At 41.3% G+C, this 26,728-nt stretch overlaps 4 protein-coding genes across 4 annotated transcripts; 2 read left to right on the plus strand and 2 right to left on the minus strand.

Annotated features, from left to right (window-relative positions):
- Positions 1-235: 235 nt before the first annotated feature.
- Positions 236-9,076, plus strand: tmem255a (transmembrane protein 255A). Its single transcript, XM_071539557.1, has 10 exons — positions 236-293; positions 2,194-2,336; positions 3,037-3,099; positions 4,623-4,712; positions 5,512-5,577; positions 5,801-5,889; positions 6,113-6,184; positions 6,639-6,801; positions 7,982-8,125; positions 8,933-9,076. The coding sequence occupies exons 1-10, from the start codon at positions 236-238 to the stop codon at positions 9,074-9,076; spliced, it is 1,032 nt and encodes a 343-aa protein (XP_071395658.1).
- Positions 9,077-10,988: 1,912 nt separating this feature from the next.
- On the minus strand, positions 10,989-16,307 carry zbtb33 (zinc finger and BTB domain containing 33). Its single transcript, XM_071539546.1, has 2 exons — positions 16,209-16,307; positions 10,989-14,476 (listed from the first exon to the last, which is right to left on the minus strand). Exon 2 carries the CDS (start codon positions 14,472-14,474, stop codon positions 12,585-12,587), a length of 1,890 nt encoding a protein of 629 aa, XP_071395647.1. The 5' UTR covers positions 14,475-14,476; positions 16,209-16,307; the 3' UTR covers positions 10,989-12,584.
- Positions 16,308-20,410: 4,103 nt separating this feature from the next.
- On the plus strand, positions 20,411-23,868 carry nkap (NFKB activating protein). The gene is made up of 8 exons (XM_071539552.1): positions 20,411-20,907; positions 21,482-21,562; positions 21,754-21,815; positions 21,911-22,006; positions 22,106-22,148; positions 22,236-22,445; positions 22,582-22,731; positions 23,333-23,868. Exons 1-8 carry the CDS (start codon positions 20,534-20,536, stop codon positions 23,505-23,507), a joined length of 1,191 nt encoding a protein of 396 aa, XP_071395653.1. The 5' UTR covers positions 20,411-20,533; the 3' UTR covers positions 23,508-23,868.
- Positions 23,869-26,019: 2,151 nt separating this feature from the next.
- ndufa1 (NADH:ubiquinone oxidoreductase subunit A1) lies at positions 26,020-26,713 on the minus strand. Its single transcript, XM_071539554.1, has 3 exons — positions 26,459-26,713; positions 26,202-26,291; positions 26,020-26,111 (listed from the first exon to the last, which is right to left on the minus strand). The coding sequence occupies exons 1-3, from the start codon at positions 26,558-26,560 to the stop codon at positions 26,091-26,093; spliced, it is 213 nt and encodes a 70-aa protein (XP_071395655.1). The 5' UTR covers positions 26,561-26,713; the 3' UTR covers positions 26,020-26,090.
- Between the last annotated feature and the right edge of the window lie 15 nt (positions 26,714-26,728).

Genomic DNA, 26,728 nt, shown 5'->3' on the forward strand with positions numbered 1-26,728 from the left:
ACGGACAGACATGTCAACAGCCGCGGATGTAAATGGGACAGACTCGGCTTCAGCGGGACGTCTGCTGTCAGAGAATGCCACTGCAACCCAATACCCCGTCCGTGTTAGCTTATAGCTGTAAACAGGTAGTCGTGCCGCTCGTTAAGTATTTGGTTTTTAACCTTGAATCGTAATTGCTTTTTTTTTTGTTTTTGTTTTTTGTGGAGGAGGGTCGTCCTGCTAAACATCCTCCAGCATGCCTCCTGTACAGAGCCATCAAGCCAGTACGATTACTCTCTCTGATACCACCATGAGTCGGTGTACGCAAGGTCAGCAAGGCTTTCTCTTTTTTAATCAAATAATGTGCTCCTTTGTTTTTACAGGATACGGAGAAACGGGCTAATTATATTTTACTGAACGTGAAATGCTTTTTATGGTTCATTCTGCCTTGCCATCGCTCCAAAGGCTATATTTATAATCTTAATATGTTTAATGGGAACACCTCAGATGGTTTTTTAATGGACAATGAAGGCGAACGATTTTTTTTTTTTCCAAACAGACAAAACACTCATTGCATCACCAGACCTGTTTCTGGTCGAGGCCGCTGCGCGTCACTGCAGGTGCGGCAACATTTAGTATGTAACCACCGCCTGGACGCTTGATTATGACTGGCACTGATTTGGGCTGGATACTTGGCTGCTGCCCTCAAAATGAAATGAATAAAACCTTTCATTCTTGTGGAAAAGTCCCCTGGTTACACGTAGAACTCCTGAAATTATGCTGCATTAGATCCTCCAAAGTTTTGCAAGGGTTTTACATACAGAAGCAAATCTAACCATGCATGATTTTGAGTAGCAACAAAGAACAGACAGAGACAAAACCCGTTTTTGTTGTACAAGAAAAAAAATAACATTTTGTCTTTGTATATATATTTTTTTACATTATAAATCTCAGAGCCTATATGTCAGTAACTATGCAGGGACCATGATGACATCATTTGACTTAAACCATATGGTTTCTCTGCTCAGCATCTGATGACAAGGAGGCACTTTCCTACCGAGTTACACAGGGCGAGCACATTTTCTCATTGATCTACATGTTGCAGCATCATTAGTCCGAGTGCTGACTTCTGTGGCTTGCCAACTCCATGTTTCCACAAACTGATTAAACAGCACATACAGGTTGCTTGGATGATTCGTTTTTCTCTGACCGCACTGTCACACCTTAGAATGAATTCAAATGGAATAAGTAAAACAGAAATATGAACCATGCACATGAGTTGATTATTGCCTTCTAAATTGACAAACTTTTAACCATCGATGCCCCCTACAGAATTATACAGTTTTACTGAGAGCCTATAATCAATAATCAGAGAACCTTCTTGTTGTGAACTGCATTGCTGTGATGATCCTTTCATGCTGCCTTTAAAAATCCAATCTATAATTGCAGTATGATGCCCATTGCTGAGACACTGTTGCCCCATGATTTGATTTCTCTTCACTGGATTGAAGATGTTTTTTCGTTCACGTATTGATTGACTGAACTTGTGATACAGAATGTGACTGATAAACAGGATTTTTGCACTCATTTTAAGGCTGTAAATGGTACTTGTTTCATAGGTAATGGTTGTAAACTCTGGCTTAAAACAGAGCTGTGGGGTATTTCAAGAAGCAGGATTGCCAAGTATCTGTGATAAAAGAACTCAATGTTTTGAACAATTTAACAAATGAAACTTGGATATTGTTTTTTTGTTTGTATGTACTGTTGCCATTCCAGCCAGTGATTTTTCATTGTGAACAACATTTGAGAAGTTATTTCAGTGTCAGTTTAGAAATATCTTGTTTAGTGAGTAATCTTGCTTCTAGAAATACAGCCCTGCGGTTTGACTTATGCTCCATAATGGAAGTTGCAAAAAGCGTATTTTTTCTTGGATGTGTCAGCCTCTGCAACACTGTGATAACAACAAACTGACAAGGCCAAATAGCCTACATTATAGATTGGAGCAGCTATTCTAGGCAGATATTAATTCTGTCTATTTCATGATAAAGTCAGTGGCATGATCTGTCCTAGCCAGAGTTTTGATCAGATACACATCCAGTACATACCCACCTCACATATGCTTGTAGTAGATGTTAGTTGCAATTTCATATTGTAATTTCACATAGCTTTACTACTAGTGTTGCAGCATGACAGTCAGCATGTGTTGTGTTCTAGGTTCCTTTAAGAGGAGGAAGAGGAAATCTATCATGGTGACAGTGATGCTGCTCATTGTATCTGTGCTCATCCTCATCTTCGGCCTGGCGGCGACGACCAGGACGCAGAACATCACCGTGGGCGGCTACTACCCAGGAGTCATTGTGAGTCAGACGTTCACACCTGCACATAACAGCATCACACACAGGCCATTACACTGTAAATGTCCATAATGAGTGAAATGTGAGTGAAGAGAGTGTTTCCAGTGAGCTCTTCCCGCTCCTGGACTCTGATGAACCTAATTACCAAGGGTCTCTGAGGGGTGAATTTTCCCCACATTCATTATTCAGCATTGCTGTCATTAGAGGCTGAGTGAGGTAAGTATCTTGGTCCATAAATTTGTTTTCTTCACAGTCCTCAGCTTTTAGCACTCAGGAAAAGAGCAAGTAGGAAAGGAGCTACTGTACGAAGAAGAACATTTCTAAAGATGCCACCCTCAGCCTTAACCTCATGCTACATAACTTATGGTGGCTTATGAGAACAAGTGGTACAAATATGAAAAATTTCAAAGCTACAGAATACGTTGATTACAAAGGGGGGGAAATTGGCTGGGAAAAGTGCAACAAAAGATTGAGAGAAGCTTTGTTGTCATCACTCTCATAAATGAAATAAATCTATCCTGTATTTTGCTAATTGGTGATAATGTTGAAGAGTCAGTGGCAATCTGAACATACTGAAAGGTTTCTCCTCGAGCTTGAGAGAAGCATTTAATACTTGATATATTTTCCATCTCTTTCAATCACCGCTCTATCAAATCAAGTCAAATTAGATGGACACCCTAACAACGATTTCCTCTCATTTCAGCTGGGCTTTGGCTCATTTCTGGGAATTATCGGCGCTCATTTGATAGAGAACAAGAGGCAGATGGTAAGAGGATTTATATTACCTCTGTGCTTTGAGATCAGTTACAACGCTGCGTGTCTCCGGGTCTCTACAGTCACACTGAACACTGTCATTAAGCTGTCATTAAGTCCCAATGTACCTTAAGACTGTCTGCAGCTCGATTATGTTGTTAATGTGACAGTGGCGGTGGCAGATCCGGCCCAGGTTCAGGGTCGAGGAGGTTTAGACTGTATATCAGAGTAAGTATCCTGGGCTTCAGGGGAAATGCAGCCAGAAATAGACGGGTGTAAGCGGAGGAGGACAGATGTCCACACTGGAATGTAGGGAAGGAACTGCAGATGAGAGGAGCTGGGGCGGGAGGTGCCATGCAGGGTCTGCCACTCCTGAAATGAAGAATGAGTTTGTAGCGCGATACCCTTCACTTTCCCATAAGCCAGCAGAGTCTGGATGCGGGGCAAAAGCCACGCCACAAACCTGTTCACCCTAAAATACTAGTCCATGCATGTGCCATGACAAACTGAGCTACAGCACTTCCCATAGTTTATTACACCTTTGTTATTACACAGAAAATGTATTGAGATCCTATATGGTTTGACTAGTGACAGTATCCTAGGGCTATTAGAGGCCAGAAAACATTCTTTGTTAGTGCATAGTCACATGATTTTCTTATAATCAACTTTTCAGTGAATTGACAATTCCATTTAATAATTTTCCACTGTTTTTTTCCCTTGAAAATGGATGTAAACAACTGAAATCCCTATTTTAGGTTCATCATTATTGATAATTAACATTACTGTGATGCAATCAATAATTCTATTAACAAAACTCAAATAGCCTTGGTGATTAAGAAGGACCAGCCCCACTGACTATCAACATCTTTAGGTTGAGGTTTGCATCTTGGTAACATGGGTGTCAAATCTCAAAAGATGTGTTGTTGTAAATTAGTTTGTTTTCAAATATACGCTGCTGAATTTACTCTCATTGGCGATTGTAATCAGATATTATGATAGAAATCCCCCGTTAGCGTTAGCTGTTGAATGTGTTGTGTCAGTAGCAGAGTCTGCCTCCTGCTAGCTGGGGTGGCTGCAGACAGGGTGGGGTGATGTGTAATTGAATACATGCTGTCTTCCATTGAGGAGTGAAAGGAAGGGAGTTAGGGGAATGGGGGAATTAAGGGTTGCAGTGCCTATAAAGAGTTTGGCAGCGGGCCAGCCATGAACACTACTGGAGCTAGGTGACAGCCAGATCTCTCTATCATTGTTGTCGTTTACCCACAATCCCCTCTCTCCTCTCATTCAGAGGCATTCATGCTTGCAGAAAAGCACATGTGCACGCCGATACACACTAGAATTGCACAATTGATGCAAATGTACAGTATGGTTGGTGCAGTAAAATTAGTTCAACGTCAGTTGCAACAACCCAGATTAGCTAGGGGAGGAAGAAAAAAAACTCAGTGCATGATAAAATTTAGTTGTGCAGACTCTTCTCACATGAAGCAAAAAAAGCTGATGCTCCTCTGTTTTTCCCAACTCTTGTTTCTTTAACAGTTAGTGGCATCCATCGTCTTCATCAGTTTTGGAGTGGTGGCTGCCTTCTGCTGTGCTATTGTAGATGGAGTTTTCGCTGCAAGGCACATTGTAAGTATCACTCAATATAAAGCATTTACTTAATTAAGTAAATGAATAAATTATGGATAAGACTATAAATGCTTAATATACTGTATATGCATTATCCATATAGTGAAATGTATGCCCTTCTGCAAGGGCATCATTGTTTAGCTATGGCAGGCTGTAGCAGCTGCTGCACCCTAACCACCCAGTCAAAAATAATTGTGCTAGAAAGAGATGATTCAAGATGACATTAATAACATAAAGCCATAAATAACCACTAATGCACTCTTAAAATGATTTTGTGAAAATGAATATCAGCACCATTAGTAGGCCTTCATCTGCCAGTGATGTCAGTGAGTTGGAAATTTTCCTGTGAAACAATTTTTGGTTTTTATTGAGCATGTCTACACTACAAAAAGGCACATATAAAACACAGATAAGATAAGATCAAATAAGATAGCACTTTATTGACATGACTTTATTGAATTCAACTTTATTAAAATGCAATAAGTTGTAGTGACAGACTGCATAGATAAGTAAGGCTGGTGGTGGCTTGTACATTCTCAAGTTTGTGTTGACGTAATATTTTATTAACGCTCTGCTTATTTATCATTTTACTCTTGTGCAACTAAATCAAGTTTCACATTTGAGGTGCCAAAATTACATTTCTCTGTCTCACTTTGTATACCTTCAGTATACAGGTATACAAAATGAGAGGTATGAGTTCTTTTCTCATGTTTATTTTTCTCTCTTCTCATTTAGTTGCCTAAAGTAAACCAATTATGAAATGTACATATATATTATAATGTTGGTTGTTGTACTGCAGGACCTCAGGCCGCTGTATGCTGGCCGCTGTGACTACCACTCCAGTGAGACTGCATCTGAGCGTGATGTAAGACACACATTGTCGCTTTCAGTTCACAGAAATATGGATGTGATGTTATGACCTTTCTGAATTCCTCCTCAGCGTATGTCTTGGACCTGAATTCTGTGTCTGCACGCTGAAGTCTTGACAGCGTGGCCATTGTAGATAATCTGTTGAGTGAAAGCATGAATGAGGACAGGGACATTGTTAAGAAGCCGGAGAGGGGCGTAAAATACTTTTTGAACTTTAGGTTCCCTGCCAGACACCGTCGCGCATGTCCTGTAACCTGCGTGTGAAGAGCAACACCTGTTACTGCTGTGACCTGTACAACTGTGGGAAGTGAGTATGCTGCAGCATGGCCGACCGCACAAGCACCGGCTCTGCTCCTGAAAACCTCAAACAATGGCTACTTACTTTTAGTGTTACCCTTGTTGCGTTGCTTTGATTGTTTGTTAATTTTGGATCCGTGCCATTGTGTCATCTTTGTTTTTGTTTTTTTTAATATTGCGAGGTCAACTGTATCAGAAAAAGAATGTTTCTTTTCTTTTCACCTATGTTTCAGAGAACATCCTCTTATGGGACTTCAGAATAAAGATGTTTTGAAAAAGTTTAGGAAATCATCCATGATTTGGAAGTAGGTCCCTTTCTTCTAGCCCCACAATGACCATTAATGATCAACTCATATGTTTCTTTTGGATAAATGATGAATGAACTATAGTAATTATGTTTGTTGTATAACCCACCATGGTAGTGTGTGGTTGGATGCCATCTCTCCTGCATGTCGTTGCTCCTCTGTTTGTGCCTCACCAAACACCAATCCTCATTCAAGTCTCCCAGCTCTCTAGCAGCTCTTGTTACTGGTTTCACCACTCACACTTGGACTGAAACCATCGGAGCTTTTACAGCCATAGATCCATTTGTCTGTAAATCAAGACCTGTCTTTCACTCTGTCCCGAATACAAATGTTCAGTGCCTGTTGGTGTGGGTAATGTAGGTGCATCGCTAAACACTAAAAAACACTCTGTAAGTGAATATTATTATGACTTGACTGTAGACTGTCTGCCTGTCTCTCCCACCCACTGGGCTAGCCGTGTCGAGGTGATCGGAGGCTACCATGAATACACAGATGTGAAGAGCTGCCAGGATGTGGTCCACCTGTACCACCTGTTATGGTCCGCTACCATCCTCAACATCGTGGCACTCTTCCTGGGCATCATCACTGCTGCGGTGTTGGGAGGCTTCAAAGACATGGTAAGTCAAAAGAGTCATATATTTACCAACGAAGAAGAAAATCAATCACGGGATGACATTTGAGCACCTTGATGTTGATCTTGAAGGATAATTCTGGCCATAGTGTGTCCTTTCTAAAAATTCCTGTGGATTTTTTACATGCCATTATCAGAGAAACAGTTATCATGTGACTTATTTCTCTTCCTCTAGACGCCATTCGCTTTCATTCAACTCCAAACATTATTGAAACTAAATGTCAGAGGTGGCAAACTAAGTGTAGTAACGCAATCCATGGAGCAGATACGCTTCTGCAGAATTTTTGCTAGGCCTAACCTAATAGCCTAACCCTAATAAAGTGTAGTAGTTCCTATCCCATTCCATTTGAACATTTTTGAATTAATGCATGCATTCAGAAAGCCCTCACTGGGTGAACAGGGCAATAAACAGCAGGTATGTCTTTGACGTCAGGTGAACCGTTGGAAATTGGCAAAACACCATAGCAGCATAGCTGTATCATCAAAAGAATGTTGGATTCTCAAAATTTACAAAAAAAACCCCAACTCTCCAAGTGCTAAGCCAGTTTACACCCAAAATTCTCACCATGATCTTTGCTTACACTTTTTATTTTATATTGGACGTCTCGGCACTTCTGACCAATCATCCAAACATCCTCTGTTTACATCCCGCCTCATTTCAAGCCTCTCAGCTGAGAAAGTTTTCTGCCTGAAAGTAGTTCCTATGAAATAGATTAGGAATAAAAGAAAATACCTGAAAGAACTTAGGTGCTAAGTAAGCAAGCTTTATTCTTCAACATGTAGACACAGAAATCAGTCGGACGGTCCTAAAGATAATAAAATGCTTATCTGTTACAAAACCCATTTCAAAATTTAGAAAATATACATAAAATGTAGGACATCTACGAAACCCCTCTAGCTACAGGTTACCACAGAAAAACATTGGATTTTCATGAGGGAGACTGGAGAATGGGCTCAACTTTCACCATGGAAGCATGAATTATCCTGTCAGTAAGGGTCAAAATGAGTCAGAAAACACCCAATTCTATAATTATGCTTTTGGCAATATAAGATGATGTAGAGATGACTCAGATATTGCTGTTTTAATAGTTTGGTGGGTATGTGCAGTGACAGACAGACACTAAAGATCACTAACGGCCTTCACCTGTGGTTTGATTGTCTGTCAGACTCCCTCTCCTGCCTCAGACTCATGTGAACCAGAGGCGATCACAGCCCCCATCCCGTCAGAGCCTCCGGCACCCAGCACCTCCCTCAACTCCTACTACAACACTGCCCCCTGTCTGCCGCCATACACTGCCTACGACCTGCAGGTAAACCACTCCACCCATATCAAGAATCAGAATTCGTAATGGTTCATGTAAATGTTTTTTTTGTTCTGCATGTAAAGAATGTTAACAGATTAAATTATTCAGGGTTCCCACACTCCTGGAAAACCTGGAAAAGTCTTGGAATAGTATTTTCCAGGCCTGGAGAAGTTATGAAAAATGATAAAAGGGAGAAAAGTTTTGGAAAAGTCATGAAGTTTTACTGTCAGATGTCACAAAAAGCTGTGGCTGCTTCCAAAACAGTCTAGACCTCCCTGATGGAGGAAAATATTGCTGGTTGGTGACTTTTTCATTTCTCTTTTTCATTTTTTGTTGACAGAGTTAAAATACTATTACAGATTTATTACAGATTTTTAAGTGAAAAACAAACTAATGCTTAAAGTTAGTGTAGTTAGTGTTAGTGCAGTTGATGGTTACTTTGCGATTCAGTCATGGAATGGAATTTGGTCATGGAAATTAGAAAAGCGGTCATGGAGAAGTCATGGAAAAGTTTTGGAATTTCATTAGTGAAAGGGTGTGGAAACCCTGTCTTACTCCTGTGTTTACTTGCAATTTAAAACATTTTATCGAAGCATTACAACATTTCAGTTTTCGGTATTTGTTTGATGGTCTCAGAACCGAAAATTTAAATTGCAAGTATAAACAGTGTGCAGTGTGTTCCAATTGCTCTCCTATGCACCTGAATCTAGAACCTAGTTTCCTGAACCCTGTATTACTGACTGCTGTTTTGTCGGTGAGATTCAGATCTACAAATGTGCCATTCTAATCTATTTTTTCACCTTTTTTCTGTAGGGCTCCTGTATGTTCCCTGACTCTTCAGGTCTGTCAGATGAGTCCCAGTCTGGAGCCAGCCACATGTGGCCTACTATGATCCCTCCACGCTACTCCCCTCCTTACTACCCCCCGGATGAGAAGCCCCCGCCCTACAGCCCCTAACACGCCGGTCTGGTGGAGAACCGGTTTCCTGGACCTTGACTAGGTGGTGTTACATCTCGAATGAGGGGTTTGAATGCAAGTTGCCTCTTGGTTTTTTCCCCCCAGTCGTCCAGAGCAGCAAAGTCAGAGCTGGGATGTGTACAAAGAAACAAGGGGGGATGGGGGGTGGAATTGGGGGTGCATGAGTCACAGTCACTGTAACTGGGAGTGCCAATCATCACAGGAGCGGGAACGAGGAGGAAAGGCTCTGAACACACATTCATCCCACCAAAGTATGCTAAATTTCCGTTCAGCCCAACCCAAGGGAACCAACAGTACCGCTCACACTCTGCCGTGCACTGCGTGTGTGTGCGTGTGTGTGTGTATCAAGAGACAGACAACCTCTCCAACACCGGGACTGTTTACACATCTGCCTTAAATACAAGTGGACTTCCAGCGCTGTGCCACACTGTCACCCGGACTCCGTCTACACGCTCAACCATCTTCTTCCAGCTTCTGCTTAATGTTCGCCTCACATTAGTGCGTTTAATGCTTCCTGCCTCGAGCGGTACACATGACGACGGTCCTCACTGTTTGCATTGTGAGGATCAGTTTGACGGTTGATTTGCACAGGTGTGACCCCCGTGTGATATGAACACCAATGTTAGACGGCTACTTTTTTGTCTTTTCTGAATCTACGGACGGGCAGCTAGATAACTCAGATCTGTACAGAGTTTTAGGCCCAAGCAGTTGTTCCTTTAGAGGTTAATAGTGCGATTCCCTGTACATTATCACAGGCAATGTAATTGAGATATTACATGCTTATAATTATAACATTATGATATACCGTTGCTCTTTTAGCACAATAAGCATAAGGAACAGAAACATAGATCATAGTATCTATTTATCAACTTTGTCTCACTTGATGTCAAGAGTAGCTTGAATGAATGTGTGGAGGATTTTGCAAATCAGTGTTTATTGAAGAATAAGCTATTCTATTTAGTTGTGAAGGAAGCACCGTAACCATTACACTCCTAACCCTAACTATTTATTGTATCTTCACTAAATGCTGCAAAGGAGGTAAGTATATACAGTAATCTCCCCCTATGTAAGTAATATTACATCTACAAACTGAAACGTGTTGTCTTAGTCACAAATAAACATTAGCAAGTCTCAAAGTAAGGTTCAACCTTTGAAACATTCGGTGCTGGTTTCGCTGACATGGGATTAGGAAATGGTAGTCCAGGACTAAAAACTATCTTTCACAAAGGAGGTGAAAAAGAAATTGTAGCAGTCTAGACTTCGTCCATGCCCATGAAGCCAGCCTTCGTCAGCTTTAATCACTGCTTTTTATCATTTGAAGAACACTTTCTCAGGGGCTGATGAAGTGTCTATTGTGTTGTTTTTTTCCCTTGCCATTAAAAACTGTTTTGTGTAAGTAACATGTCTTTTTTGTTGATAAATTGGCTAGTGGGTTGCTATGGTCAAACTCTAGAACATAAGTTCCATCTTTTCACAGCAAAGACCCATGGGAAATCTCAAAGCTTTTCCCATGTTTGGATTTAGAACAGGATGTTATATTACTGCTCAGTCTCAATATGCTAACAAACTCATGGCACTAGTGAAATTTAACTCTTCCATTTATTGAAGCCTTACAGACAGGATTTTATATCATTTGGTCATACCCGATTTACCTTGCATTTGGTGGGATTGTGGGTTTTGATCTGCTACAGGATTCCCACTGCCCCAAAGCCCAGATTGTACACAAGGTACATAAATGTTAATTACAAAATTATACATGGGTATATCTGGTTGTCAAAGACAAATTTAAAATAGGATAAACCTCTACTAATTGACAGAAGAGACATTTCATAAAATGTCAATAATGATAGAACCAAGTATTTTTATTGACTTTATTTCATTTTGTCTAGCACTAAAGACCTAATAAATAAGTTTCAAAAAGAAAAATAAAAGAAAGTAAAAAAAGGTCTTAAGCACAAATATATACATTGCACACCAATGTTATTTGTTTATTAAAAACAAAACCTGCAGTGATTTTATTGAATGACATGGAAGTAATATAGAAGGACGTGTTAGCACTACTTGCTTACTCATACTGACAACTACATTCAGACACAACAAAAGCAGAATGGAAAAGTAAAATTATTACAAAATATTCCTCTGCTGCATGATCCCACGCTAAGTGCTATCTGTACAGACTGAATTCATTCTCGGTTTACGTCACTCCTATCATTACCTTTTTAAGCAATCTCTAGCCTGCAGTATATAGCAGGCAGATTTTGGCATTGACATCATCTTGAATTCAAATAAGAAATAATATGGCCAGCATAAGAAAATACAAAATACAACTAAACAAAGCACAGGTCATCATGATTAAATCAAAGGGCTTAGAATGGACTGCAAATACGCTATAAACTTTTGAAGACATTCAAAATTAAATAACCATTGAATATTTTCCCTGCAACAATACCCAGACGTGGGATATCCAACAATAACATACTGAAAAAATATATTTAAGATCATAATTATGCTTCTCTTGATAAAACAAAGGAAAAATAGGTTTAATAAATGGTCTCAAATGGGAAGCAGGTGTGATAACAGTCCAGAAAAGCGTTGCGAATCCTGAAATATCCATCTGATCCTCAGACACAGACGGAGCTTCTTGACTGCATTAGCTGATGAAGGATTTGATATTTCAGCAACCCAAGTTTACTTCCACCATTTTACACAAATCTGCTGAAACCACAAACGCATTCATTTACATTAACCAGAAAAAATGTCACCTGGTTCAACATAAATCCATCAACTAATTGATTTCATTCTCACAAACGTTAAACCTATTCACCCTCTAGAAAATGAAAGGGCGTTTCTGTTAAACTGCATTAACTGATTCAGGAAACAAGGTCTAAATGTAAATAATTGGAATAAAATCATACTATTTACCACCGTGGCTGAAATAGGATGTGAAACAGAACATTATTCAATGTCCCTGTTAACATTTTGCTTTGTGCTCCAGATCCTCCTGGCCGTCCCAGAGTCAAGACTAAAGACCAGAGGGGATCAAGCCTTAGCTTTCCTCCGAACTCCTAGGCGTTGGAAACCTAGCCTGAGGAGCCAAGACTGGCAAAATCAGTCATATTATCAGCTGCTCATTAAAATGCAATTTTTACAGAGAGGATTTTGCATCACTTGGTTAAACCCATTTTCTCATCTTTTTTGCCTGTTTTGAATTTGTGTTATTTATCTTATTAGATTTAATTTCTTACTGTTTTACTGCATGTAAACCACTTTACTACAAAACAAAACGTTTATTAATGTTATTATCATTTTTCAATAATACAAAAGATCATGATTATTACAAAAGCAGTGTAACATTATGAGTGAGATGAAAGGAGTGAACATTTTAGAAGGACAGTATTGTTGACATGGACCCAAAAAACATGATTCAAAACAGGGGGAAACCACTGAAAAAGGCACAGATAATGGGGCAGTGGGTGAGCCATCTTGCTCAGTAGGTCTCTGGTATAACAAAGTCAAATTCTGAGGATCCCTGGGGAGGGGGGTTCATGGTCGACCCCGCTCGAGTGTGGGCGCCGGGCTGCATGTGAGCATTAGGCTCCACAAAGATGTCATTCCAGTTCAACATTTTGCTCTGAGTGGAAGAGTGGACGTCTTCGTCACCGGGGGTTATGTGCTGCACGCTGCCGTCCTCGGAGATGACGGGAATCCCCGCTTCATCGGTAGTCCATGAGTAAGACTTCATCTGCAGGGTTTTACAAGGAAGCAGGCGGTACAGGTTGTTTTCGGCGTCGTCCTTCTCTTTTCTCCCACAGGGATCCTGGTTGTGGGCCTGTTTGCAGTGGGTGGAGAGCAGCTGGTAGTTCAGAAACATTTCATTACACATCAAGCACTGGTACCGCCTTTCTCCTGTGTGGTGGATTTCATGCTTAGTTCTGTACTCCGCCAGGGCAAAGACTTTGTCGCAGTAGCGACAGGGGTACTTCTTCTCCCAGGAGTGAGTGTTGAAATGGCGACGGAGACTCGTCAGACACACATACGGACGCTTGCAGACGACGCACACATAGAAAGTCTTCCCATCCATAATAAGCTCATAATGATCCTCAAGCTCCGTTTTGGCCTTTTTCTTGTTCGGGCCACCCTTTGGTGACTCGGGGGTTTTGTCAAAGGGCTTTAAGGGGGTGGACATTAAGGATCTCTTCCCTTTATTGGCTTTAGAGCCTCCCTCTCCTGGGTCTTCCTTCACTGGGACAATATCGTATGTGTTTTCCCCAATATTGGCATACACCTTACAACCTGAAGAAATAGAGTCAATTTCTGAGGCCTTATCTAGTGTAATTGTCTTTTTCGCAGCTAAAACTGATTGGGAAAGATCAGTTTTGTTTTCTGGGCCTCCAGACGACACATCTAGGAGCCGTATTTTGAAATCCCCCTGCTGAGTGTTAGTAGAGACCTGCTTCTTGTGGACTCCCATTATATCGCTGTTCTCAGAGGACTGTGAGGCGCTAGAGGGCTCAGGAGTGAAACTACTTGACCTGGCTGGTGTTGTGGGCGCGCTTCCTGAGGAGACTCTGGCAGGGGAAGATAGATTATTGGAAGTAGTTTCCGGGCCTTGCCGAGGGCTGCTGCTGTCTGGCAAACTTTGAGGAGAGCAATTGACATTTTGCGGCTTTGCGGGTTCTGCTTTCGTAGGGGCTGGGCCTTTTTTTTCCTTTTGTGCAACCGCATCACTTGCTTCTTGATTTTGCTTTGGCGCTACGTTTTCCAAGTCAGCAGCATCCAAATCAATTACCTCACCAGACTTGGATTTCTGATTGGCTGCTCTGGTTTGAGCGTCTGTTTCTGAGACAAACAAAACATCACTGTCTGAGTCCTCATCATTATCAGCAGTTTTGCATGTCTGATTGAATTCCTCTGCAGATATTGAAAAGGACTCTGTGATGATTGGCATCACCTCTGTGGCTGTGTCATTTTTGTTTTCTGTCTCTTTGGACAGACCAGGTAGGCCCTTAACTTGAGACAGTGGTAACCCCAAGTTTGCAATGAACTTCACACCCAGTATCTGTCCAGCATTTATGAGCTCCTCCAGCATGTCAGAGCGAACACGGACAATCTTGGAACTGTAAATGTAATTAAGAATCTCCTCAAAGATTTCTGCTCTGATGAAGTTTAGCTCAATTACTTGTCCAGCTACAGAGAAGAGCTGGTGGAAGTAAGTACTTGAGGCAGACAGGATGGTTTTGTGAGCTCTGAATTTCTTGTCCTGTATAATGATGGTGACATCGCAAAATAATCCATGATTTCGTTGCTCGTTCATTGACTTCAGCACAGCTGCTGAATACTGTGTGTCAGTTGCAGATATCAGCTTTAGACTCGGCATGCCTGTAGCAAGAGAGAAAAAAACAAACAGAATCTCACTTGTTCTGAGTGAACAGCAAAAATAAAAATTAGCAATTACATTATTGTGCATGGGGCAAAGAGATGGGTGTTTCAACCAAAAGCGTGCTTTAAGACTTGGCTCAAACTCAGTTTTGGCCGTTACCCCTCTTCCCTCCGCTATTCCAGTTCCTATGGTCCATCATCACCAACACCCTCAAATGGGACAATATCTAATGGATAAATAAAGCGCCATCAAAGGCTGTTCTTCCTGATTTTTCTGCAATGATGGATGTTTGATATATTCAATTGCCAATTCTTCTTTTAAATGATAAATTCAACTTCTCAGACTAGTAGTGTGTTTTGCAAGTTTTTGATGCCATTAGGAACAGACTAGAGTGAGTGAAGTCTGGATGACACCCAGATGGGAGGCGTGGAATGCATGTGTGAAAAGGAAAGGAAAATTCATCAATGTTTCCTATCCATGCAAACAAATGTTAGCTGCAAACATAATCGAAAACGTAGGAGTAGTGGAACCATTATTGAAGTCCTCTTCAAGGAAATGACACTACAATAGCTCATTTACATTCCTTCTGCAAATTATAATTAAGCATTTCTGCATAGGTGCTCAGAAAAAAACCCCACTTCAACTGGGCTACCTGAGAGTTTAGTAGGCAGGCAAAACTTGTTTGTAGTTACTTTAAAAATCCTGTAAAACAGGACAGCCAAAATAGTAAACTGCCATGACTAAAACAATGACGTGACCACACGTGGACAGATTACTGAGAGGCCCCAATACGATTGTGCAGTGATGTAATGGTAGTAATGGTAAATAAAAAGATGAGCAAGCTGAGGCCTACAGTTGGTGAGCAGCATCAGGTGAACCACCACCAATATAAAGAAATCGAATTATATTGTCGGATTTATTTTTTTTCCCTTAAAGATCCTACCTTCATGAACGTGCAGTTTGACACTATGACGTATGATTAAGATTTATATCGGCCTGGAAAGGTGGGTCAGCTCTAATCCGCAAATAAAGGGGTAGTTAAACCGAGCTTATGTGGCTTTATCCTCCACTACATGCCCGACTGTATATTTTGTAACACTGCTTTTTCATTGCAAACTTGAGAGTAGAATCTGATTGCGTTTAATTAATGCCATTATTACCAATAATGGCTTTCCTCGCCAAGCTGTTTCTCTAATGCAGGGAAACGAGGGTAATTATTGTTGATTCATAATGAATAAGAACCACTCGCATTTCGCCCGCTGAACACGCTGGGGGTTATAAGCGCGAATGTGTGAAACTGGGCTCTTGGACTATCATGTTAGCTGTAATACATTTTTTTTAGCCTGCTGCTATCAAGCAAACAAAAACAATAACGTTCCTTAGCTAACCTTAGCATACGTTAGTTGGCCAAAGTTAGTTGAGCATTTGGACTCGTATGACATTACATTAGTGGCGAACTACCAGGTTAGGTTAGCTTCTTCATCAAATCGGTTATTGATATGTTTAATCAAATATTCAAATGCTAGTATTAGCTAACAAAGGTAACGTTAACGTAGCTGGATTTGTTTCCTCTTCCTTCCTTTATTGAAAAGCGGATAACGCGGCCTTCTGAGTTAACGTTAGCTGGCAAGCAGTTAGCTAGCATGCTTGTTTCAAACACAGGACTCGAGTGAATGCATACGACCAACATCTTGCTATTTAAAATAGCCGCATGAAATCGACATTGTTTACCTGCAACCTTGATGTTTTCTGTCCAGACCAAGCAGGATCGCCACCAGCGACTGTAACTTAGCTGGCCACAGACAATAAGGAGACAGCCCGTCTTGCTAACTTATTGCCACATAAACCGCCACAAGGAGTCGCCGTCGCATAGGAGCCGCACTAGCAACGGACTGACGGAACAAGCTCCGGCTGGGCGAAATGGAAACTAGCTAACCTACATGTCCGTTTTAGAACAAGCAACAGGTCGTGTTCGAGTACAATAAAACTCAACCAAATCACGCAGTTGTTGAAGTTGTTTCAATCTGTGTTTGTTTATTTTTCATGCCAGGTTTAGGGTCAAGTTAACTTCCGGTTCAGCAATTCCGCCTTCAAAATAAAAGCATGTTAATTGAGACAACATAATGTGAATTTAAACATACAGTATTTGGGTACACATAACTGAAAAAAATCTTATGAAAGTAAGGGAACATAGAATTACAAGCTAAATGAAAACAGAGCTGTCACTTGGATTAGGGCTGCAACTAACGATTATTTTCATTGTCGATTAATCTGTCGATTATTTTCTCGATTAATCGATTAGTTGTTTGGTCTATAAAATGTCAGAAAATGGTGAAAAATGTCGATCAGTGTTTCCCAAAGCCCAAGATGACGTCCTCAAATGTCTTGTTTTGTCCACAACCCAAAGATATTCAGTTTACTGTCATAGAGGAGTAAAGAAACCAGAAAATATTCACATTTAAGAAGCTGGAATCAGAGAATTTTGACTTATTTTTCTTAAAAAATTACTCAAACCGATTAATCGATTATCAAAATAGTTGGCGATTAATTTAATAGTTGACAACTAACCGATTAATCGATTAATCGTTGCAGCTCTAACTTGGATACAGTAAGGACTATACTTTGACTATGGTGGTAGCATGAGCGATACTGTGAGGTTATATACGGTAAGCAAATTTGACCCAGGAGGGAATAGTGGTGCCGACTAATTGAGCCTCAACACTCATTGCCAGGGCATCAGGAATGACCACTAAAGCACCCATGTCACATTACACACTCCTGTTTGGAGTTTGGGCCTGAGTAGCTGTGCATGAAGGAAGGGTTCTCCTGTAAATTTGATTTCCAATGAGCACCAGTGCCTCTGATTTAGAAATTCTACCAGCACAAAGCAAAATGTGCGAGCAAAATCTGAAATCCTGTTAAAACTAGGCCCATTACAATTCAATCAATTCTGCAAACAGTTGTGGTTACATAGGCCACAGCCATACTTAGAAACAATGGGCTATGGTCCTACACATGCAGCTGAAAAATCTAATTAATCAAACTACAGTCTTGACAATATCATGAAATTGTAAAACAGACATTTAAAACAAATTGTAAAGACATTTAAAACAGACAGAATTTGATAAGGAACATGGTGATTTGAATGATATAAAATAAGTTACCCCTACAAATTAAAAGTTAGCATAATTTAATTGTTCAATTTTTTCATTGTGACAATTGTTTAGTCCCCAGACCAACTCCACAAACTTCAAAATTATTTATGCTCTGCCTCTCCCCTCAGAGGAACCCAGCGACCACAGTGACAGCTTGCAACAGGCCAACAAACCCCAAAAATAAGACTGATTTGCGACCAAATGATCCTACCATAACCTTGAAATAGGTACAGTCTAGAAATTCAAAGAGTGGAGGGCTGTGCCAGGAGCATATTCGGTGCCAACTGATGAATGGAACGTCATGCAAAAGGCCGCCCTTAAAACTGGGGTCCTATAGCCACCACAGGAGCATATATACGAATGCCGACTACATGTCTACCTTCAGCTCATTCATGATACATGTAACAGGTAACTACCTACATGACAGTTAATACTATGACTCACCTGTGCTTATGTTGGGCTTCACGTCAGCCTGTCCAGCAGCAAGTTTTGTGCTGACTGGTTTCGTCTCGCACCCAATACCTCTGGTCAGTTTAGGCTGAAACAGAACATAATTCTGCTTTGTCCACATTAATTATTTCGAAAATGACACTGTTTATAGAATTGGGCAATCGTATTAGTCAAAAGCGACATTCTAACCAACCAGACAATTCACATAAGCCGCGACTACAGCTGTGATTTACACTTTATTAGGTACACCTGCTCGTTAACGCTAAGCCTGCTCCTCCAAACTGTGAATCATGTGGCTGCAACTCATTATATAGGTATAAAGCATGGTGAAGTGGCTTTAACCATGGTCAGATTGTTGGTGCCAGACATAGTGGTTCAAGCGATTTTCAAGCACCAATAAACCAAAAACATCCAGTGAGCGGCATTTCTGTGGCTGAAAACACCTCGTTCATGTGAGAGGTCGGAGGAGAACGAACATGAACAAGCTAAGAGAAAGGCCACAAATGCTCAAATAACAGCTTTTTACAACCAGATTGTGTAGCAAGGCATCTCTAAACAATTTCTGCTGCGACATGCAGACGGTTGGGTCAGAATTTGGTGTAAACAGCATGGATCCATCCTGCCTTGTGTCAACAGTGCAGGCTGGTGGTGGTGGTGTAATGGTGTAGGAAATGTTTTCTTGGCACACATTAGGCCCCTTAATACCAACTGAGCATCATTTGAATGTCACAGCATACCTCATTGTTGCTGACCAGGTGCATCCCTTTATGGCCACAGTCTACCCTTTTCCAAATGGATACTTCCAGCAGGATAATGCACTATAGTCTCAAGCTGGTTCCACTAACATAACAGTGACTTTAGTTTACTCCAATGGTCAGCACAGTACCCAAGATCTCAGTCCAGTAGAGCACCTTTGAGATGAGGTGTAATGTTCTCAGCATGAATTTGTGTCTGGAAAATCTACAGGAATTACGTGATGCTATTGAGTCAGCAGCATGGATCAAAATCTCTAATGAATGTTTCCAGCACCTTGTTGAATCCATGCCACGAAGCATTCAGGCTGTTCTGGAGGCAAATGGGAGTCCTACCCAGTACTGGATAGGTGTATCTAATAAAGCGGCCGGTGAGTATAACGGTATAGGTTAGCTATCAGGTAAGGTAGGTCTGGGGCCCTTTTGTACCATGTAACGCTAGCTAGCTAGCTAGTTGTCAATATTTTTTTTTTGTATACTCACCTCAAAATGCACCTGCGGACTTGACAATGTGCTTGCCGGTGCTGCAACTGGCACTGGGAGAGGAGAGTTTGGCACTGCGTCGCTTTTCAGCTGGAGCACTTTGGTAAAACCCATGTTCACCTCCATGAGATTGGAAAAGCAATCCCGGGCAAAATGGACTTGACACACCCCAGCTCTTGGCGGGAGATCACGGTCCGGTAGGCCCAATGCACTCAGCCACCGGCGTCTCATTTCTGGGTCTGTAGGAAAACTGTGCAGTCCCGAGGCGTTTTTGCAGCCGGGAAAACGACAAAGTCGACCCATATTGGCCACTAACTAATTGAAATACTAAAACGTATTAACTAACGCTAAATACTATCTAAAACACACCATGAACATGAATTGTTAAACCAGCTAAAGCTAACCTACAACTACTAAAATTCGCTAACTAACCTACTAAACACTATAAAAACACACAACTAACAAATTTGACAGCAGAAATCCCAAAACAATCTATGCTGAAAGTACAATGTGCCTACTCTGCAGTCACTAAAATGTGGCTCACTCCTCTCTTGTCTAATACTCAGCTGTACAGTCTGTTGAGCGCGTGGCAACCTTCATTTTACAGGGGGCGTGGCCAGATGATCCTTGACGAAAGCTGGCACCAACCAGCAGAGGACAGTCGACATGCGTATTTATAACAATACTGTATGTAGGATCCAACAACTTTGCACTAAAATGTCAGATTTGGACCTGAATCCACAACACTATACCTATGCACTATACCCAAATACATCGGGTTTCAGCTGAAAAGGTTGTTGCATACTGTCATTTTGTTCTGTGATTGATTGTTGATTAGATACAGTAGATCTATGTAGGTAACTTGACTAGACTGGTCAACTGAAATTTGTATTGATTTTTTCTGCATGCCTGTTTAAGTGTACATTGAGGAAGTTCCAGAACAAAAAGACAAACATGAATTCGTCTTTTCCAAGCTGCAATAGCGAGCAGCAGTCAATAAATCCCTGACTAACAAATACAAGCGGAACCACGTTCAACGTGCTCTCCAGAACAGCGGATCATATTTGGGGACGGACACATCAGGATTTCCTGTTATTGAGCGTTCTGCTTGCGCAGAACATAAACGCAATGAAGCAGTAGCGCGGCAGTTTGTTTATTTTCCTTAAATCTCACTGAACTGTTCGTTGTTAATTAGTGGAAAGAGAAAGGAGTCGGTATGCCGATGTCGGATCGATCGAGCTCTGACGGCGGAGATCGGAGTCCTCGGCCCAGGAGACGGAGTCGATCCCGCAGCGGCAGCTACGGCCGAAGGAGCCTGTCTCCCGATAGCTTCGGCCCCAAGCTGCCGAAGCCTCGCAACAGGGAAAGGGAACGCGAAGAGCGGGAGCGGCGACTCCGAGAGGCAAGAACCATCAAAAGGTTTCGCGTAGGAAGCCCCCGCCGCAGCCGGTCTCGGTCCCGGGAGCGGCACAACAACCACTGGTCCGACCAACGCGACGGTAACGCTAAATATGGCGGCTTCAGAGATGAGTACTATGAGCAGCAGCGGGACGACGCTCAGCGCCAGAGACAAGAGGCTTTTATTGCCAGGTATCTTGTTTTTTCCCCCCAGAAGTGAATCCCGTTAGAGGATGCAGAAACTGTACCCCATTATTGCCTGACATCAGACAAGTGTCAAGCTAATTTGAAATACAAAAATGTCAACAAAACTCTTGTTGACTTGACTTACATTCGGTTGCTCATTATCATGTTTAAATTAATTTTTACTAATAGCAGCGGTACAGCTGAAGGCTATACAATGGTAATTCCGGTACCTGGTGTAAAGTCAACCAGAATAAACCGCCATTGAAATGCTCTTGCAAAAACAAAACATATACCGGACAAACTTGAAAATGCCCCTTGAACTTATAGCAGTGGCATAATTGTTCCTGAAGTCTGTAAAACGGGATCTCCAGTATCTGGTTTAAAGTCAGCCAGAATAAGCAGCCACTGAAATGCCATGTGTTTGCCATAGTGCTGCCAAAAATTCACAAACACATACTTTTATTACCAGACAACTTGGAAGCATGTCTGTTATTTTGTACAAGTCCATGTTAACCCATAGGAGTGGCATAGTTGTTCCACAGTCTGTGGCTGGCTTGACGCAGCTGTCTCTCTGTTACAGGCGTCTGCAGGAGAGGGAGAGGATTGGTGAATTGGGTTCACCTGAAGTCTGGGGATATTCACCGAGAGTCAAGGAACCAGAGTAAGTCCACAAATTCTCCACCACACCAGCATGTTCATTGTATGATATTGTTTCTGGAGAAGTAATAAACCTTCCTAAAATCATTTGTGTTAAGTGTGATTTTCTGTACACACACAGTTCACATCTGTCTATGTACAGATACAGAAAACTTAATTTGTCTAAATTCGGTTTTATTCTGTCACCCCCCCAAGCTCTGATGAATTCACACCAGTTGAAGACGTGAAAAACAGCACTTCAGATTCTAGCTCAGAAGGTAAGTTTAACTGCACACAGTGTCTGAACATGGATTAATGACAGCACAATTGCATTCAGTTTGAATTCCTAACAAATCTTGTCTGTCATTTGCAGAAGACAAGAAAAAGAAAAAAAAGAAGAAAAAGAAATCCAAAAAAAAGAAGAACAAAAAACACTCAGAGGACAGCGAGTCAGAATCAGATTCAGAAGGTAAGGGAACGTTTCCATTCATTTCAAAAAGCCAAACATGTTCCAAAGTCTTTTTTTTATTTATCATGTTTACATTGTGAACCATCATGTTGCTTTCAGAGGAAGAAATAAAGAAGAAGAAAAAGAAGAAGAAGAGCAAAAAGTAAGCTCACATATCCAACTACACATCAACTTCTCTCGCACTGAAAGGGGGCAGGACGATTCACCAAGCTTAATATTTTCCTCACAGGTCCAAGAAGTCCAAGAAGAAGAAGGCAAAGAAGAACCGCAAACAGTCCAGCGAGTCCAGCAGTGAACAGTCGGAGGAGGAAGGGGAGGAGGAGGAGGAGGAGGAGGATGCTAATGGGGTGATGTGGGTGGAGAAAACCTGCATGGACGAACACCTGGTCGGCCCCGAAGCTCCGCTCACCCATCTGTCCCAGGACGACAGACCTCTGGAGTGCGTTTATTTGTCATACACACAAATTTGTGTAATTTCTGTAATCTGAGGTTCAGGCTGTGGCAGCAGTTCTAATAGATTTCTAAAGACCATTCGTTTGATCACCTTTTTTTTCTCCACTTTTGTCCTCCTGCAGCTTCGGTCATGCGCTGTTGCCAGGTGAAGGTGCCGCCATGGCGGAGTACGTGAAAGCAGGCAAACGTATCCCGAGAAGAGGAGAGATTGGACTGACCAGTGATGAGATCGCAAACTTTGAGAAGTCTGGCTTTGTGATGAGCGGTAGCAGGTACGTGCTGATTGTGTTTGATTTGGGAAACACAAGGCTAAGACTGTAGCACCTGCAGTAATATTTTATTGTGACATTGTTATTTGTAACCAGTGTTTGGGCTGTGCCTTTTATAAGGAGCTTAATTTATTTCCATTCAAAGTAACTTGTAAAAATGTTTTTAATTAGTTTTTACATTTTAAATTAGTAGTAATTAGTTGCAGTTAATAATTTCTGTATGTAAAGAGATGCAATATACATAACTTGCACTCTGGATCAAAAGCAGTAGCCTTTGCATGTTCTTTTTGTAGTCGCTGTGGCCTAATTGATAGTGACAAGTGTTCAAATGAAGCACAAAATTGATTAGATCAAATTCTAACTAAGAACAAAGTCTTTTAAAATGAGGAAGCTGGTGATAGTCTGACTAGAATTAATACTGTTAAAAGCCTTACTGGAAACAAAAATTCTGTAGTTATTGGATCTACTTGTGCATCAATTTGAACATGTAGTAATAACTGACACTATACAGTAATTTTACACTAGCAAAATGAATGTAAAGCTTCTTGAAGGAATGTCCATCTGATTAGTCGCTGTACTGACAAATCAACATATGACCCTTCAGACATCGTCGTATGGAGGCTGTGCGTCTGAGAAAGGAAAACCAGATCTACAGTGCGGATGAAAAGAGAGCGCTGGCATCCTTCAACCAGGAAGAAAGGAGGAAGAGAGAGAGCAAGATCCTCTCCAGCTTCAGGGAAATGGTGTACAGGAAGACTAAAGGCAAAGAGGAGAAGTGAACATTGGATTTTCGAGTTTCGACTCAGCTCACCCCCTTGTTAAGACACAATTTCTCTTTGTGTCTCGTGAGTTGAAGTTTTATGTTTTAATCTCGGACTGTTTTTTGGGAAGAGAACCATGTAATATTCTGTTTTTAGTGGAAAGTGCAGTGTGGAGGAAGGCTTTGCACTGTAATATCACAGAAAATGTATATAAATGGGAGTCAGTTGCAACTAGTCCCTTATGCCTTTTTGTATTATAGGATATTATACTCTCCATCCTATTTACTAAACAGAACTAGTCTTTGCACCTTTTTGATTTGTTTCCTTTTGTAAATTTTCATATCAGGTCCTGAACAGAATGGTTAATAAATTCTTTCACTATCAAGTCATTTTTCTGTTTTTCTTGAAAATTCTCTCTACTATATAATACTGTGTATATAGTACTACAGCATCTAAAGAAAACATGTTTTAAGTATCCTAAATCTCATTAATGTTCTCAATATGCACCTTCACCTTAGCTCTTGCTGTAAATAAATAATTTGACTGGTTAAATAAGGTATAACATTTATCAATACACAGGATATGATGTTCATATCCCTTAATAATAATAATAAACTTTATTTATATAGCACTTTTCAAAAAACAGTTTACAAAGTGCTTTACAGAGAAAATGGAAACAGACAGAAAGACAGAAGTACAATCGGTTAAAAGCCAAACCATAAAAATGTGTCTTGAGACTTGAGATTTAAAAGTAGTAACGGATTCAGACAATCTTACAATGGGAGGCAGACTGTTCCACAGTCTAGGTGCCATTGCTGCAAATGCTTTATCACCTTTTGACTTCAGTCTGCATGTTGGTACAGCCAAGAGACCTTGGTTGGAAGACCTAAGGGACCTTGTGGTCTGGTATGGATGAAGCAACTCAATGATATACTCAGGTGCCTGGTCATGCAAGGCCTTATATATAATTAGAAGAATTTCTTTAAACTTAATTCTGAACTCTATTGGAAGCCAGTGTAAAGAGGCTAAGACAGGTGTAATGTGTGATGTACGCTTAGTTTTGGTCAACAATCTTGCTGCAGAGTTTTGAACTAGTTGAAGCCGTCCCAAGGCAGACTGATTTAGGCAGGTAAACAATGCATTGCAATAGTCTAAACGTGATGTCACAAAGGCATTAATAACCCGTTCAGTGTTGTGAAAAGAGAGAAAAGTAGTGATTTTGGCAATGTCCCTTAATTGAAAAAAGCATGACTGTACCAGGTTCTTGACATGATGTTCAAGTTAGGGTCAAAGATGATCCCTAGATTTTTTGACACAGGCTTAACATTGCTTGTGCCATAATCCAAGGTGAGCATTCCTATGGAGGCCCAATTCAGAGTTTAACAGAATGATATACTACCATTCCAATGAGAACCATAGAAAACTTCAGGCTGCACCGTCAAATGTACAGCACCATAAGACAGGCAGCAACATTCACCAGCGACCTACTCTAGTTTCAGGGTGTGTAAGTGTGGGCAAATCATTGGGGTCAAGTGGGCTCCTCCTTCACCGATGTTTCGTTGAATTAGGCCCACGACACCTCAAGAAGGCTCAATGGTGTATTCCAGCGTCCCAGAAACAGCCCCCTCTTTGCCCACTCAGCGGACCCAAGTCTACTACACTACTGTCGCTGTCACCTTGTTATCAACCACACTACTTTACATCACACGCTACTATCAATATCTCTTTCTATTCAGAACATTAAGTTGTTTGTTTACTACCTTGTAGCACTCCCTCGTAGCGCCTATGTCCTGTTGGACCAGAACTTAGCTTGTTGCACTGTCTCGTAGCACCTGTCCTGTTGGACCAGAACTTAGCTCTATAGCACTTACTCTCGTTGTTCTCTCCTATCTAGAAACTTGCTTGTGTTGTATGCAAATCTCATGTGTAAGTCGCTTTGGATAAAAGCGTCTGCCAAATGTGAAATTGTAATTGTAATTGTAAGTTACACGCTACATCTAAACCCTATCAAGTCTCACACTATGAAAGTTGCATCCTACACTTGCCCAAGCAGAGAGCAGATACCCGGCCAACTCAGCAGTCTGCATATCCACCTTGTATCTCCTTAGGTAAGCTAAGTCTGACTGGCCCTGCTGGCTGGTCTGGCAGCTTCTCATTCAATGCCAGGGCCCGCTCAGCTGTCCAGACACCCTCAATGTTTACCTAAGTCACACGATTAATCAGAGGCCCCATTTGTGCGGGCTTTAAGTAGTGCACTAGTAGTACCCATCTCTACCCACTTCTATGCATTTTACTAACATTATATAGTGAATGGTACACTGTACAAGCTTCATCACCTCTAAAAACTCCATAACATACACAAGTGTATAGCATCTTATTTAGTTATAACCCTAACCTCTTCTCTGTAGCTTGAAAGCAGCACATAAGGCAAGTAACCTCAAGTTTTCCATAATGGAAACAGTATAAAGGATGAAACAAATGCATAACAGGGCTTAACATGACTGCATGAATCAATTAAAAGGCATACAACTCAATGTTAAACAATACTTTAATGTACAACAACGAACTGTATTCTTATGAGTGTCTTGTAATCCTGTGTCTTCAGTGGATGTTCTCCAGTCCCTGTTGGGAAGAAAGAAAATAGATTAACATAAATTGAGTCTTTAAAATCATCCCAGTTTTCTGGGTATTGGCACACAGATGGATATTCACCTTAGACCGGTGGTATTCTCCTGTTCCTGACACCCGCTTGTCTCTCTCCATCAGATACCAGTGCCAGGGAACTCGTGCGATCCTCTTTTCCTAAACACAGAACAGGAAGACTCCTTTCAAGTTGTTGGAGACTCCTCGTTATAGCTACATGGTGCATGTCTGTCGAAACGGGCTGACAGCAGACAGCGAGTTCACGGTTTACATACAAGTTGGACTCCTAGCATATCACAACACACACTAGCCAGTATCCTGCTTACCTTTCCCCCGTTTGTGAACTTGTGGATCTGTGCAGTCGCGATCCCGGGAATGATCATGCACACCGTCATGATGCCGAGCCCGGGCAGGATTTCATACCACATGATTTCAGCGTTGAGCAAGACGCCGACAGAGACGAAGAGTAACGGTGAACGAGGTGCCCGACGGCTACCTTCACCAATTTATTTTGCTAACTACCCAGGGAAGCTAACAAAATGTCGAATGTCCTGACGACGACTTGACGGTCATTCGTTCACTTCCGGGACGGCGCG

Source organism: Centroberyx affinis, unplaced genomic scaffold (assembly GCF_046629955.1).
Source record: "Centroberyx affinis isolate AG114_WGS23_722 - 3 ecotype Tasmania unplaced genomic scaffold, CSIRO-AGI_Caff_v1 ptg003466l_1, whole genome shotgun sequence".
NCBI lineage: Eukaryota > Metazoa > Chordata > Actinopteri > Beryciformes > Berycidae > Centroberyx > Centroberyx affinis.